At 42.5% G+C, this 15,205-nt stretch overlaps 1 protein-coding gene across 9 annotated transcripts in view; it reads right to left on the bottom strand.

Annotated features, from left to right (window-relative positions):
* The window catches only part of pecam1b (platelet and endothelial cell adhesion molecule 1b), a 117,315-nt gene that overhangs the window by 25,829 nt on the left and 76,281 nt on the right, over window positions 1-15,205 (bottom strand). For 2 of the 9 annotated variants that reach the window (XM_061880682.1, XM_061880678.1), the window contains one exon: window positions 11,265-11,344. The exons of 3 other annotated variants lie outside the window; for them this stretch is intronic. In XM_061880682.1, coding sequence (XP_061736666.1) covers window positions 11,265-11,344 — 80 coding nt within the window. Of the gene's footprint in view, window positions 1-4,051; window positions 4,495-11,264; window positions 11,345-15,205 lie in introns of those variants that run through there. 4 more of the 9 variants (XM_061880684.1, XM_061880683.1, XM_061880680.1 and 1 more) reach the window with 3 other exon arrangements.

Genomic DNA, 15,205 nt, shown 5'->3' with positions numbered 1-15,205 from the left:
CTTTCTAAACATCAGCTCTTTGTCTCCCAAAACGTTATTAGTCAATGAGGTCATTAGAGACAACAACCTTAACGTCATCGGTCTTAGCGAAACCTGGCTTAAACCAGACGACTTTTTTGCGATAAATGAGGCATCCCCTCCTAACTATACGAATGCGCATATTGCCCGTCACCTCAAAAGGGGAGAGGGTGTCGCACTAATATACAACGAAAACTTTAACTTTAGTCCTAACTTAAATAATAAATATAAATCGTTTGAGGTGCTTTCTATGAAGTCTGCCACACCTCTGCCTCTGTGCCTGGCCGTTATCTACCGCCCCCCAGGGCCCTATTCGGACTTTATTAGTGAATTCTCAGAGTTTGTTGCTGATCTAGTGACGCACGCCGATAATATAATTATAATGGGGGACTTTGATATCCATATGAATACCCCATTGGACCCACCGTGCGTGGCGCTCCAGACTATAATTGATAGCTGTGGTCTTACACAAATAATAAATGAACCGACGCATCGCAGCGGTAATACAATAGACCTAGTGCTTGTCAGAGGTATCACCGTTTCCAAAGTTATGATACTCCCGTGTACTAGAGTAATGTCCGATCATTACCTTATAAAATTCGAAGTTCAGACTCATGTTCGGCAAGCTAATAATAATAATAACTGCTATAGCAGCCGCAACATTAATGCTGCCACAACGACGACTCTTGCGGACCTACTGCCCTCGGTAATGGCATCGTTCCCAAAGTATGTGGGCTCTATTGATAACCTCACTAACAACTTTAACAACGCCCTGCGCGAAACCATTGATAGTATAGCACCGCTGAAGTTAAAAAAGGCTCCAAAAAGGCGTACGCCATGGTTTACTGAAGAAACTAGAGCTCAAAAATTATTATGTAGAAAGCTGGAACGCAAATGGCGCACGACTAAACTTGAGGTGCACCATCAAGCATGGAGTGATAGTTTAATTACTTATAAACGCATGCTTACCTTAGCTAAAACTAATTATTACTCAAATCTCATCCGCATTAATAAAAACGATCCAAAATTTTTGTTTAGTACAGTAGCATCGCTAACCCAACAAGGGACTCCTTCCAGTAGCTCCACCCATTCGGCAGATGACTTTATGAAGTTCTTTAATAAGAAAATTGAACTTATTAGAAAGGAGATTAAAGACAATGCGTCCCAGCTACAACTGGGTTATAGTAACACAGATACGACTGTATATACGGCGGATACTGCAAATATCCAAAATAGTTTCTCTCGTTTTGATGAAATAACATTAGAAGGATTGTTACAACGTGTAAATGGAATAAAACAAACAACATGTTTACTTGACCCACTTCCTGGGAAACTTATCAAGGAGCTTTTTGTATTATTAGGTCCATCAGTGCTAAATATTATAAACTTATCACTTTCCTCGGGCACTGTTCCCCTTGCATTCAAAAAAGCGGTTATTCATCCTCTCCTTAAAAGACCTAACCTCGATCCTGACCTCATGGTAAACTACGGACCGGTGTCTCACCTTCCCTTTATTTCGAAAATCCTCGAAAAAATTGTTGCAGAGCAGCTAAATGAACACTTAGCGTTTAACAATCTATGTGAAACCTTTCAATCCGGTTTCAGGGCAAATCACTCGACTGAGACAGCCCTCGCAAAATTGACTAATGATCTATTGCTAACGATGGACTCTGATGCGTCATCTATTTTGCTGCTCCTTGATCTTAGCGCTGCTTTCGATACCGTCGATCATAATATTTTATTAGGGCGTATAAAAACACAAATTGGTATGTCAGACTCAGTCCTGTCATGGTTTAACTCTTATCTTACTGATAGGATGCAGTGTGTCTCCCATAACAGTGTGACCTCGGACTATGTTAAGGTAACGTGTGGAGTTCCCCAGGGTTCGGTCCTTGGCCCTGTACTCTTCAGCATCTACATGCTGCCGCTGGGTGACGTCATACGCAAATACGGTATTAGCTTTCACTGTTATGCTGATGACACCCAACTCTACATGCCCCTAAAGCTGACCAACACGCCGGACTCTAGTCAGTTGGAAGCGTGTCTTAATGAAATTAAACAATGGATGTCCGCTAACTTTTTGCAACTTAATGCCAAAAAAACGGAAATGCTGCTAGACACCGACCTCTATTTAATAATACAACTTTAACATTTGACAACCAAATAATAAAACAAGGTGACTCGGTAAAAATTCTGGGTATTATCTTCGACCCAACTCTCTCCTTTGAGTCACACATTAAAAGCGTTACTAAAACGGCCTTCTTTCATCTCCGTAATATCGCTAAAATTCGCTCCATTTTGTCCACTAAAGACGCCGAGATCATTATCCATGCGTTTGTTACGTCTCGTCTCGATTACTGTAACGTATTATTTTCGGGTCTCCCCATGTCTAGCATTAAAAGATTACAGTTGGTACAAAATGCGGCTGCTAGACTTTTGACAAGAACAAGAAAGTTTGATCACATTACGCCTGTACTGGCTCACCTGCACTGGCTTCCTGTGCACTTAAGATGTGACTTTAAGGTTTTACTACTTACGTATAAAATACTACACGGTCTAGCTCCAGCCTATCTTGCCGATTGTATTGTACCGTATGTCCCGGCAAGAAATCTGCATTCAAAAGACTCCGGCTTATTAGTGATTCCTAGAGCCCAAAAAAAGTCTGCGGGCTATAGAGCGTTTTCCGTTCGGGCTCCAGTACTCTGGAATGCCCTCCCGGTAACAGTTCGAGATGCTACCTCAGTAGAAGCATTTAAGTCTCACCTTAAAACTCATCTGTATACTCTAACCTTTAAATAGACCTCCTTTTTAGACCAGTTGATCTGCCGCTTCTTTTCTTTCTCCTATGTCCCCCCCTCCCTTGTGGAGGGGGTCCGGTCCGATGACCATGGATGAAGTACTGGCTGTCCAGAGTCGAGACCCAGGATGGACCGCTCGTCGGGACCCAGGATGGACCGCTCGCCTGTATCGGTTGGGGACATCTCTACGCTGCTGATCCGCCTCCGCTTGAGATGGTTTCCTGTGGACGGGACTCTCGCTGCTGTCTTGGATCCGCTTGAACTGAACTCTCGCGGCTGTGTTGGAGCCACTATGGATTGAACTTTCACAGTATCATGTTAGACCCGCTTGACATCCATTGCTTTCGGTCCCCTAGTGGGGGGGGGGGGGGGGGGGGGGGTTGCCCACATCTGAGGTCCTCTCCAAGTTTTCTCATAGTCAGCATTATCACTGGCGTCCCACTGGATGTGAATTCTCCCTGCCCACTGGGTGTGAGTTTTCCTTGCCCTTTTGTGGGTTCTTCCGAGGATGTTGTAGTCGTAATGATTTGTGCAGTCCTTTGAGACATTTGTGATTTGGGGCTATATAAATAAACATTGATTGATTGATTTCACGGAAGCTGCTTTTAAACCCAATCCTGGCATCCACCTGTTCCCAATTACCCTGTTCTAAATAAGCGTTTGATGAGCATTCCTCAACTTTTTTGCCACTTGTGCCAACTTTTTTGAAGCATGTTGCCGGCATCAAACTCCAAACGAGCTAATATTTGCAAAAAATACCAAAGTTTTCCCGTTTGAACGTTAAATATCTCGTCCTTACACTCTATTCAATTGAATATAATTGAAACAAGTGAAGTGAAACATATTTATATAGCGCTTTTCTCTAGTGACTCAAAGCGCTTTACATAGTGAAACCCAATATCTGAGTTACATTTAAACCAGTGTGGGTGGCACTGGGAGCAGGTGGGTAAAGTGTCTTGCCCAAGGACACAACGGCAGTGACTCGGATGGCGGAAGCGGGAATCGAACCTGCAACCCTCAAGTTGCTGGCACGACCGCTCTACCAACCGAGCTATGAAAAGGATTTGTAAATCATTGTATTCAGTTTTTATTTACCATTTACACAACATGCAAACGTCAGTGGTTTTGGGGTTTAGTATATATAGCATGTATCAAAGTGCCCCCCCCCGCCCCCACACACGCACACACCCTTGTCAGATGCAGTCACTGTAGCAAAATAATTGATAACGACACACTTCTAAACAGAACAAACTTTTGTTTTATTCTAAAATGATTTGAGCGAGTCAAAGAATCAACCAAAATATATACACACATTTCCTAGAGCGGTGTGCAAATCCAACAATGATGCACAAACATGGCGGTGCGGACACACACACACACACACACACATTGACGCAGAGGAGGGCAGGACAAACAAAAGGCCGTGGAGATTGCAGGGGGAGGGGAGAGGGAGCAGCAGGAGGCGAGTTATTTTCGTTTGCTTTCCTTCTCTGGTGTTTTGTCACACACTGAATTCTCCTAAGAGTGAATCCCGTCCCTGGCAAAGCAGCGTGATTCTACACTGTGGCTGGGAAACTGAAGCTGCTCCTGTCGCTGATGTCAGTGGGCAGCGACACGGCGCTAGCTCGTGTCCCGTTGGTCGCCCTCCCCTCCATGCCGTCATAGCGCGGCACTCCGCCTGGAACAAGATCATAATGGACGCTCTAAGCCACACTTTGGATGGATCAATCATTTCTAGCCGCTTGCAGGAACACCTGCCTGCTGTCTGGTGGCTCGTTGCAGGTGTGTGTCCCTGAAATATATATATATATGTATATATATATATATATATATATATATATATATATATATATATTACAGGCCAAAAAATTGGACACACTTTCTCCTTATTCAATGTGTTTTCTTTGTTTTCATGACTATTTACATTGTAGATTGTCACTTAAGGCATCAAAACGAGTTGAGTTTATACCAAAAAGTTCTATTTTGGTTTCATCTGACCACATGACATTTTCCCAATCCTCTGCTGTATCATCCATGTATCCATTTTGGTATAAACTCAACTGGTCGTGTTTGGAGGAAGAAGAATACTGAGTTGCATCCCAAGAACACCACACCTACTGTGAAGCAGGGGGGTGGAAACATCATGCTTTGGAGCTGTTTTTCTGCTAAGGGGACAGGACGATTGATCCATGTTAAGGAAAGAATGAATGGGGCCATGTATCGTGAGATTTTGAGACAAAACCTCCTATCAGTGAGAGCTTTGAATGGTTGACCAAATAATTATTTTCCACCATAATTTACAAATAAATTCTTTAAAATTCCTTCAATGTGAATTCCTGGATTTTTTTTTCCACATTCTGTCCCTCACAGTTGAAGTGTACATATAATGAAAATTACAGACCTCTGTCATCATTTTAAGTGGGAGAACTTGCACAAATACTTTTTTGCCCCACTGTACATAAACACACCAAGAGTGTGGAAAGCAGTAATCAACAGCAAAGGGTGGCTATTTTGAAGAAACCAGAATATAAAACATGTTTTCAGCTAAGTAACAACATTATGAACGTTGTGTTTCTGCACCTGCAGTTCCCACACCAGGTTGCAACATTGTTTGTCAACACTGTCTGCTCTCATTTTCTCGCACATTTGACACTCTGATGTTCTGTGTACCTACACTCTGTACATCTCCTGTCCAGGCCTGCTCTCTCTGTGTGTGTGTGTGTGTGTGTGTGTGTGTGTGTGTGTGTGTGTGTGTGTGTGTGTGTGTGTGTGTGTGTGTGTGTGTGTGTGTGTGTGTGTGTGTTACACAGAACATCAAATTTCCACACTTCTATTAGCACCGGGTCCAGTGGACCTGGGCATCTTATATGTAATAGAAATGTGTAAGGGAGGGGTGTATGGTGTGTAATCATTAAATATGTATTCTGATATATGTTTTTCACTGAAAATGAACCAAAGTCAATGAGTCTCGGTTTGAAAAATGTGTTACTTGTATAAATATACATTTTTTTCAAAAAAATGAAAATTGAAAACGGGTCCCACAGACCCGAACCCCACAGTTCTGATGCCTTCAGTGACAATCTACAATGTAAATAGTCATGAAAATAAAGAAAACACATTGAAATGAGGTGGATCCACACCTTTGACCTGTACTATATGTTCATAAAGTCTCTTTACATTTAAACAAATTAATTTGTTAAAATGTAAAGCAGATGAATAAAAAAATTTTAAAAATACATAACATGATTCATTTAGTCATATTTTCTCTACTGTGAAAATAAAGACTTTATGGACAACCTGTACAATTATATGTGTAAATAAATATGACATTTCGAACGATTAAAAGATTTAATCGTAATTAATGTAATTGTTCAAAGTAAATTTATTGATATGGATCATTTTGGACATTTCCAAGATTTTAATGCTGTCACCATGGGACTGGATCATTTTTTTCCTTTATACAAACATTTGTTTATTAAAGATTATATTTAATGTATACTTATTAAACATTCACACCTAAGACCAGCTCAGTTTAGATCATTGACTGCTTTTATCAAATGAACATATTGTCTAACTAACTACATTTTTCAGTTTGTTTTTTAATGCCTTGCTATGTATTTTTCTCAAGTATAATTTCCAATTAGGAGGGTTTATTTTTATTTTTTTTCACTTTTGTATTGCTGCTGATACCGATACCTACTTCTCAATTTTCTAGTACGGTAATCCATGCATATGCAAGTATTTGGACGACTATAGACACCACCTTTAAAACAAAACTGCACCAAATACATTGAATTGCTCCCATGACAGAAGTTGTGCATTGCAGCTTATTATTTTTTTTCCAACTTCAAAACCACATTGTTTTAATATTATTCTCCAATCGTCAACAGACCCAGAAGCAGCTCTCAAAAAATTTCAAATAAAAATTGCCATAATATACTTCAACTTTACAGAATAGTTTGAATATGAGTTTTAAAGTGGAACAACACATTTTGGGGGGAATTTTACCTCTTATTCACAATCCTACGTAAAACAAGAACATATTTTTTATTTTTTTAATGCATTCTAACTCTTTATTAAATGCGAGCAAAATTGGAGCCTATGAGAGCCGCTCCGTTCTGGCTCCCATAGGCTCTTAAAACCACATCCAAACACCTCCATTAAAACTTTTTAGCTATTATTTCCAAAATGGTGTACATTACTGAATTGGGGTCTTATGGCCACTTATGTGGACACTTATATATTCCATTGTATAACATACAATGGAATTTGGAAAAAAAAAAGTGTAAAAATTTAAAATTAGCATGTCACTACACATGAAGTACACGTTTGTGTACTTATGGACTAAGTACATCATATAATAAGAGGATTTTTAGTTTTTATTCTAATTAGGGTCCAATAATCCCAAATGGCAAACAGAAAAAAAAGAAGTTTTATTTACACGCTGTAAAAATACATGTTTATGTACAATATATGTAATATTTATGTATTTTGCAAATTTTCAGCATACACGGCGCATTCATTTAAAAAAAAAAAAACATCACGTTTGCTTTTTCCTTTAACGTCATCACTGGTTTTTACTCACTGCAGACTTCATGAGAGCCAACAAAGAGAATAAAACCTCACACTGCACAATGTCTGCTCTTACTGGGATGTTAGGATTTTTATTTACTCTCATTTGGATGAAAAATTATTCTAAATTGGCAGCCAACGTGCGCCAATTTCTCAGTTTAAATGAACATAACTTCACTGTTTAAGGTGAGAGGCAGGATTTATAGTCTAGGATGAAATTTCACCAGCTCACCAGTTAATGATGTCAATACATCAGCATAAGGAAGTCACCTTGCTAAATGCAGGTCCTAAACGTTAGTTAATACTTGGTTAATATTCAAGTTACAAAATGTAAATGAAGTATTGTTGCCGCTTTTTTTTTTTAATGTTTTTTTTGTGGCTTTTATGGTCAAAATAGACACCATGGCGTCATGACTCCCATTGTAAGCAAACTTTTATTTACGACTATTTACGAAAATGCAATTAAAAAAAGACTTTTGTGTTATTTTTTTCCCCTAAAGGTGAACTGCAATTTGTAAAAAAAAATGTTGCGTATCGTTCACAATCATTATAAACGTTACAAAAAGCACCAAAAATAGACTATTTACATTTTGTGACTTGACTATGGACCAAGTATTAGAGATGTTATTACAAGCACTAACACAGACAAACTATTTATATTGGTGTCTCTATATTTACATCAAGTGGTCTGCTGTTTCCTCGCTTCCTTGCTCCCCGTATGTTTATTCCAGATCATAAATCATGCATCTCACCTAGACAGAAGTCGTCTGAGTAGGTATTCCGACAAGTTGGTACACTGTGGCAGGCATTTAGGACCCGAAAATGGCAAAAAACGACACGAAAAGGTGCATGGTCACCTCGTGCCCCTCGCCCCTTTTCTTTGTGAAGATTATTAGACATTTTTTACCTATTTTTCAGCTGTATATCTAAGCAGTTGGCATTATAATAACAGCAGACATTGTACAGTAAGTGATGTTTTATTATGTTTGTTGGCTCTCTTGAAGTCTGCAGTGAGTAATAATCTGTGATGAAGAAAAGCATACGCGCTGTGTATGCTTAAAATAATTAAAATACGTCCATCCATCCATCCATCTTCTTCCGCTTATCCGAGGTCAGGTCGCGGGGGAAGCAGCCTAAGCAGGGAAGCTCAGACTTCCCTCTCGCCAGCCACTTGGTCCGGCTCCTCCTGGGGAATCCCGATGCGTTCTCAGGCCAGCCAGGAGACATAGTCTTCCCAACGTGTCCTGGGTCTTCCTTGTGGCCTTCTGCCGGTCGGATGTGTTCGGGTGGCATCCTGACCAGATACTCGAACCACCTCATTTGGCTCCTCTCGATGTGGAAGAGCAGCGGCTTTACTTTGCGCTCCTCCCGGATGACAGAGCTTCTTACCCTAGTTCTAAGGGAGAGCCCCGCCATCTGGCGGAGAAAACTCATTTGGGCTGCTTGTACCCGTGATCTTGTCCTTTCCGTCATAACCCAAAGCTCATGACCATAGGTGAGGATGGGAACGTAGATCGACCAGTGAATTGAGAGCTTCGGCTTCCGGCTCAGCTCCTTCTTCACCACAACGGATCGATACAGCGTCCGCATTACTGAAGACGCCGCACCGATCCGCCTGTCGATCTCACGATCCACTCTTCCCCCACTCGTGAACAAGACTCCTAGGTAATTGAACTTCTCCACTTGGGGCAAAATCTCCTCCCCAACTTGGAGATGGCACTCTACCCTTTTCCAAGCAAGAACCATGGACTTGGACTTGGAGGTGCTGATTCTCATTCCAGTCGCTTTACCGATCCAGTGACAGCTGAAGATCTTGGCCAGATGAAGCCATCAGGACCACATCATCTGCAAAAAGCAGAGACCTAATCCTGCAGCCACCAAACCGGATCCCCTCAACGCCCTGACTGCACCTAGACATTCTGTCCATAAAAGTCATGAACAGAATGGGTGACAAAGGGCAGCCTTGGCAGAGTCCAACCCTCACTGGAAACGTGCCCGACTTACTGCCGGCAATGCGGACCAAGCTCTGACACTGATCACACAGGGAACGGACCGCTACAATCAGACATTCCGATACCCCATAGTCTCTGAGCACTCCCCACAGGATTTCCTGAGGTACACGGTCGAAGGCCTTCTCCAAGTCCACAAATCACATGTAGACTGGTTGGGCAAACTCCCATGCACACTCAAGAACCCTGCCCAGAGTATAGAGATGGTCAACAGTTCCACGACCAGGACAAAAACCACACACTGTTCCTCCTGAATCCGATGTTCGACTATCCGGCGTAGCCTCCTCTCCAGAACACATGAATAGACCTTACCGGGAAGGCTTAGGAGTGTGATCCCACGATAGTTGGAACACACCCTCCGGTTCTCCTTCTTAAAATTAAAATACGTAAATATAAAGTTTTACTATAAATGTGTTGGTTACTACATTACATATATACTTACATCTTTTATATAAAAGATGTAAGTATATATATTCAGAATGCTAAGTATATATATTCAGAATGCATTAAAAAAAAATGTCACCGATTCTGTTCATGACTTTTATGGACATAATTTCTAGGCGCACTCAGGGCGTTGAGGGGATCCGGTTTGGTGGCTGCAGGATTAGGTCTCTGCTTTTTGCAGATGATGTGGTCCTGATGGCTTCATCTGGCCAGGATCTTCAGCTCTCACTGGATCGGTTCGCAGCCGAGCGTGAAGCGACTAGGATGAGAATTAGCGCCTTCAAGTCCGAGTCCATGGTTCTTGCCCGGAAAAGGGTGGAGTGCCATCTCTGGTTTGGAAAGGAGACCTTGCCCAAAGTGGAGGAGTTCAAGTACCTCAGAGTCTTCTTCACGAGTGAGGGAAGAGTGGATCGTGAGATGAACAGGCGGATCGGTGCGGCGTCTTCAGTAATGCGGACGCTGTATCGATCCGTTGTGGTGAAGAAGGAGCTGAGCCGGAAGGCAAAGCTCTCAATTTACCGGTCGATCTACGTTCCAATCCTCACTTATGGTCATGAGCTTTGGGTTATGACCGAAAGGACAAGATCACGGGTCGAAATGAGTTACCTCTGCCGGGTGGAAGGGCTCTCCCTTAGAGATAGGGTGAGAAGTTCTGTAATCCGGGGGTGAGCTCAAAGTAAAGTCGCTGCTCCTCCACATGGAGAGGATCCAGATGACGTGGTTCGGGCATCTGGTCAGGATGCCACCCGAACGCCTGACCGGTAGGAGGCCACAGGGAAGACCCAGGACACGTTGGGAAGACTATGTCTCCCGGCTGCCCTGGGAAGAGCTGGACGAAGTGGCTGGGGAGAGGGAAGTCTGGGTTTCCCTGCTTAGGCTGTTGCCACCGCGACCCGACCTCGGATAAGTGGAAGAAGGTGGATGGATGGATTAAAAAAATCTGTCGTCATGTCAACTATAGTCAAAATTGCAACAAAAAGTGCAGTTCCCCTTTAAAAACAAAGACCAATTAATTCCGACTTTTGTTTATGATGACCTATGGCTGCTTCCGTCTATGGAATGTCACGCAATGTTACATTTGCCCTTTTCGATCAGATTAAAGCGTTTATAAACTATTTTTTTCCCGTCTTCCGATCGAGTACATTTGGCCATTACCGATTGTGACTGGGAGCGGACCATCCCCAGAATGCCGATATTGGACATACAGACTTTGGGGACACACCGTCAAAGCCAACGGTCGGGGACAAAACACAACATGTAAACGTTTGTCAGCGTACAACATGACTCCAGCATGCATATTAGGACGTGGATGATGGAGGGAAGATGGCTGCCACACACATCATGCTATGAGAGGACGTACGGTTGTAATAGTGAGCGATGAAGACAGGCAGTGGAACACAAGAAAACAGTAAAGAGAAAATACCTGGGGCTTCGTTATAAACCTCGGTGTCGCGGGTTAGACTCACTGTTAAAGAATCGTCAGATTTAGGGCTCGAAGGCTTTCTGAGAAATGGTGAGAAAAAAGTCAACGGGGAGAAATCTAATAGCTGAATGTCTTCACAATAAAAGTCTTAAGACAACAAGGGAGAATTTGTACAAACCCCGTTTCCATATGAGTTGTGAAATTGTGTTAGATGTAAATATAAACAGAATACAATGATTTGCAAATCATTTTCAACCCATATTCAGTTGAATATTTTACAAAGACAAGATATTTGATGTTCAAACTCATAAACTTTATTTTTATTTTTGCAAATAATAATTAACTTACAATTTCATGGCTGCAATACGTGCCAATGTAGTTGGGAAAGGGCATGTTCACCCCTGTGTTACATCACCTTTTCTTTTAACAACACTCAATAAACGTTTGGGAACTGAGGAAACTAATTGTTGAAGCTTTGAAAGTAGAATTCTTTCCCATTCTTGTTTTATGTAGAGCTTCAGTTGTTCAACAGTCCGGGGTCTCCGCTGTCGTATTTTACACTTCATAATGCGCCACACATTTTCCATGGGAGACAGGTCTGGACTGCAGGCGGGCCAGGAAAGTATCCGCACTCTTTTTTTTACAAAGCCACACTGTTGTAACACGTGCTGAATGTGGCTTGGCATGGTCTTACTGAAATAAGCAGGGGCGTCCATGAAAAAGACGGTGCTTAGATGGCAGCATATGTTTTTCCAAAACCTGTATGTACCTTTCAGCATTAATGGTGCCTTTACAGATGTGTAAGTTACCCATGTCTTGGGCACTAATGCACCCCCATACCATCACAGATGCTGGCTTTTGAACTTTGCGTCAATAACAGTCTGGATGGTTCGCTTCCCCTTTGGTCCGGATGACACAATGTCGAATATTTCCAAAAAACGTTTGAAATGTGGACTCGTCAGACCACAGAACACTTTTCCACTTTGCATCAGTCCATCTTAGATAATCCCGGGCCCAGAGAAACCGGCGGCGTTTCTGGATGTTGTTGATAAATGGCTTTGGCTTTGCTTAGTAGAGCTTTAACTTGCACTTACAGATGTAGCGACCAACTGTATTTAGTGACAGTGGATTTCTGAAGTGTTCCTGAGCCCATGTGGTGTAATCCTTTAGAGATTGATGGTGGTTTTTGATACAGTGACGTCTGAGGGATCGAAGGTCACGGTCATTCAATGTTGGTTTCCGGCCATGCCGTTTACGTGGAGTGATTTCTCCAGATTCTCTGAACCTTTTGATGATATTATGGACCGTAGATGTTGAAATCCCTAAATTTCTTGCAATTGCACTTTGAGAAACGTTGTTCTTAAACTGTTTGACTATTTGCTCACGCAGTTGTGGACAAAGGGGTGTACCTCGCCCCATCCTTTCTTGTGAAAGACTGAGCATTTTTTTGGGAAGCTGTTTTTATACCCAATCATGGCACCCACCTGTTCTCAATTAGCCTGCACACCTGTGGGATGATCCAAATAAGTGTTTGATGAGCATTCTTCAACTTTATCAGTAATTATTGCCACTTTCCCAACTCCATTGTCACGTGTTGCTGGCATCAAATTCTAAAGTTAATGATTATTTGCAGAAAAAAACCTCTGAAGACGCCGCACCGCCTGTTGATCTCACGATCCACTCTTCCCCCACTCGTGAACAAGACTCCTAGGTACTTGAACTCCTTCACTTGGGGCAGGGTCTCCTCCCCAACCCAGAGATGGCACTCCACCCTTTTCCGGGCGAGAACCATGAACTCGGAGCTGGAGGTGCTGATTCTCATTCCGGTCGCTTCACACTCGGCTGCGAACAGATCCAGCGAGAGCTGAAGATCCCGGTCAGATGAAGCCATCAGGACCACATCATCTGCAAAAAGCAGAGACCTAATCCTGCAGCCATCAAACCGGAACCCCTCAACGCCTTGACTGCGCCTAGAAATTCTGTCCATAAAAGTTATGAACAGAATCAGTGACGCAGGACAGCCTTGGCGGAGTCCAGTAATGGGGACGTACCGATCCGTTGTGGTGAAGAAGGAGCTGAGCCGGAAGGCAAAGCTCTCAATTTACCGGTCGATCTATCTTCCCATCCTCACCTATGGTCATGAGCTTTGGGTTATGACCGAAAGGATAAGATCACGGGTGCAAGCGGCCCAAATGAGTTCCCCCTGCCGGGTGGCAGAGCTATCCCTTAGAGATAAGGTGAGAAGCTCTGCCATCCAAGAGGAGCTCAAAGTAAAGCCGCTGCTCCTCCACATCGAGAGGAGCCAGATGAGGTGGCTCGGGCATCAGGTCATGATGCCACTCGAACGCTTCCCCTAGGGAGGTGTTTAGGGCACGTCCAACCGGTAGGAGGCCACGGGGAAGACCCAGGACACGTTGGGAAGACTATGTCTCCCGGCTGGCCTGGGAACGCCTCGGGATCCCCCGGGAAGAGCTGGACGAAGTGGCTGGGGAGAGGGAAGTCTGGGCTTCCCTGTTTAGGCTGCTGCCTAAAGATAAGCGGAAGATGAGGGATGGATGGATGGAGTTTGAACATCAAATATGTTGTCTTTGTAGCATATTCAACTGAATATGGGTTGAAAAGGATTTGCAAATCATTGTATTCTGTTTATATTTACATCTAACACAATTTCCCAACTCATATAGAAACGGGGTTTGTACGTTGCAGATTGAGGGAGACGGTAGCTTGTTTCTACGTACAATATGACCGTCTATGTCTTAAATTAGAAACCCTAAATTACTTTTTGCAACATTTTTCACCAGGATGGACTAACAATACAACCTACATCTTCAATGACTCTGAAAAACTAGAAACTGGTGCACATTTCTGAATGCTTTAAAACTGTATACAGTACACTTAACCACTTGAATAAGTGGCGATACAAGTTTTGGAATGTTTTTGACTTCACAAGACTGAGCCTTGTCTCTGTCTCATTAGCGGTTGTCATTGACTAAAAATGGTCATGTCTTTGGCAAGATTAGATACTTAGTCTGGCAGTCCTCATTGATTGATCAATACTCGGGAATCCCTTGAACGGGAGATCAGAGGACAATTGTTGATTGACACAGGTTGGAATATATATTTGTGAATAACTGCCGTGTCCCCCAGTTCAAACAAATGTCAGTCAATGTGTCAGCAGTGTGTCATAAGTCTGGAAAAGACCAATACTAGGTAGGATGGCAAAGAACAAACCAGGAACCATCAATACTCAAGCCTGCCAGAAAGTGGAAACTGTCGGAACAACTTTTCCACTGTTCACAGACAGACAGTTGGCTGAACTATGTGATGGCCGGAAAGTTTGAATTAATGTTGACACGAGACAAAGATTGTCCAATACTATTTGTCCTCAGTAAGAAGAATGCGAGGATTTCAGACTACTGTTCATCATGGTGATGGTAGCATCCTATCTGTGGTTGTTACCGGTACATGACGGAGAACTACCTCCAAATATTCCAATTCTGCCAAAAGACGAGTGGTCGAACCTGACTAGATCTGTTCTAAGTCTGTGAGGATGAACTGATAAAGCAAGCCTTGATGAGAGACAGTCCAGTTGCATTGTTTCAAAGCCCTGAGAATTTAAAGACCTGGGAATGAATGAGAACATTTCCTTTTACGGAATTATGACAGACGCGTGTTGATAGCTGCAAAAAAGTGCGAAACTTGCTAAGGGACTTTTAACAGAGTATTAGTGGAATATATTTGTGTGAGATTTTGGCCATAAGTATATTGGAAAAAATCCAAAGCAAACCGTATCTAATTTTTGTACTGATTGAAGACAAGTTCTAGAACCATTCCACCCTACACAAGATAGAAATGACGAATGTATGTCAACTTCTGACCACTAGTGTATAAAATGACTTTAATCATTAGTTTAGATGTCGATTTGCTAGAAATAACTGTTT

This window comes from Nerophis ophidion, linkage group LG20 (genome assembly GCF_033978795.1).
Source record: "Nerophis ophidion isolate RoL-2023_Sa linkage group LG20, RoL_Noph_v1.0, whole genome shotgun sequence".
Taxonomy (NCBI): Eukaryota; Metazoa; Chordata; class Actinopteri; order Syngnathiformes; family Syngnathidae; genus Nerophis; species Nerophis ophidion.
This window is presented reverse-complemented; position numbering and strand designations above follow the sequence as displayed.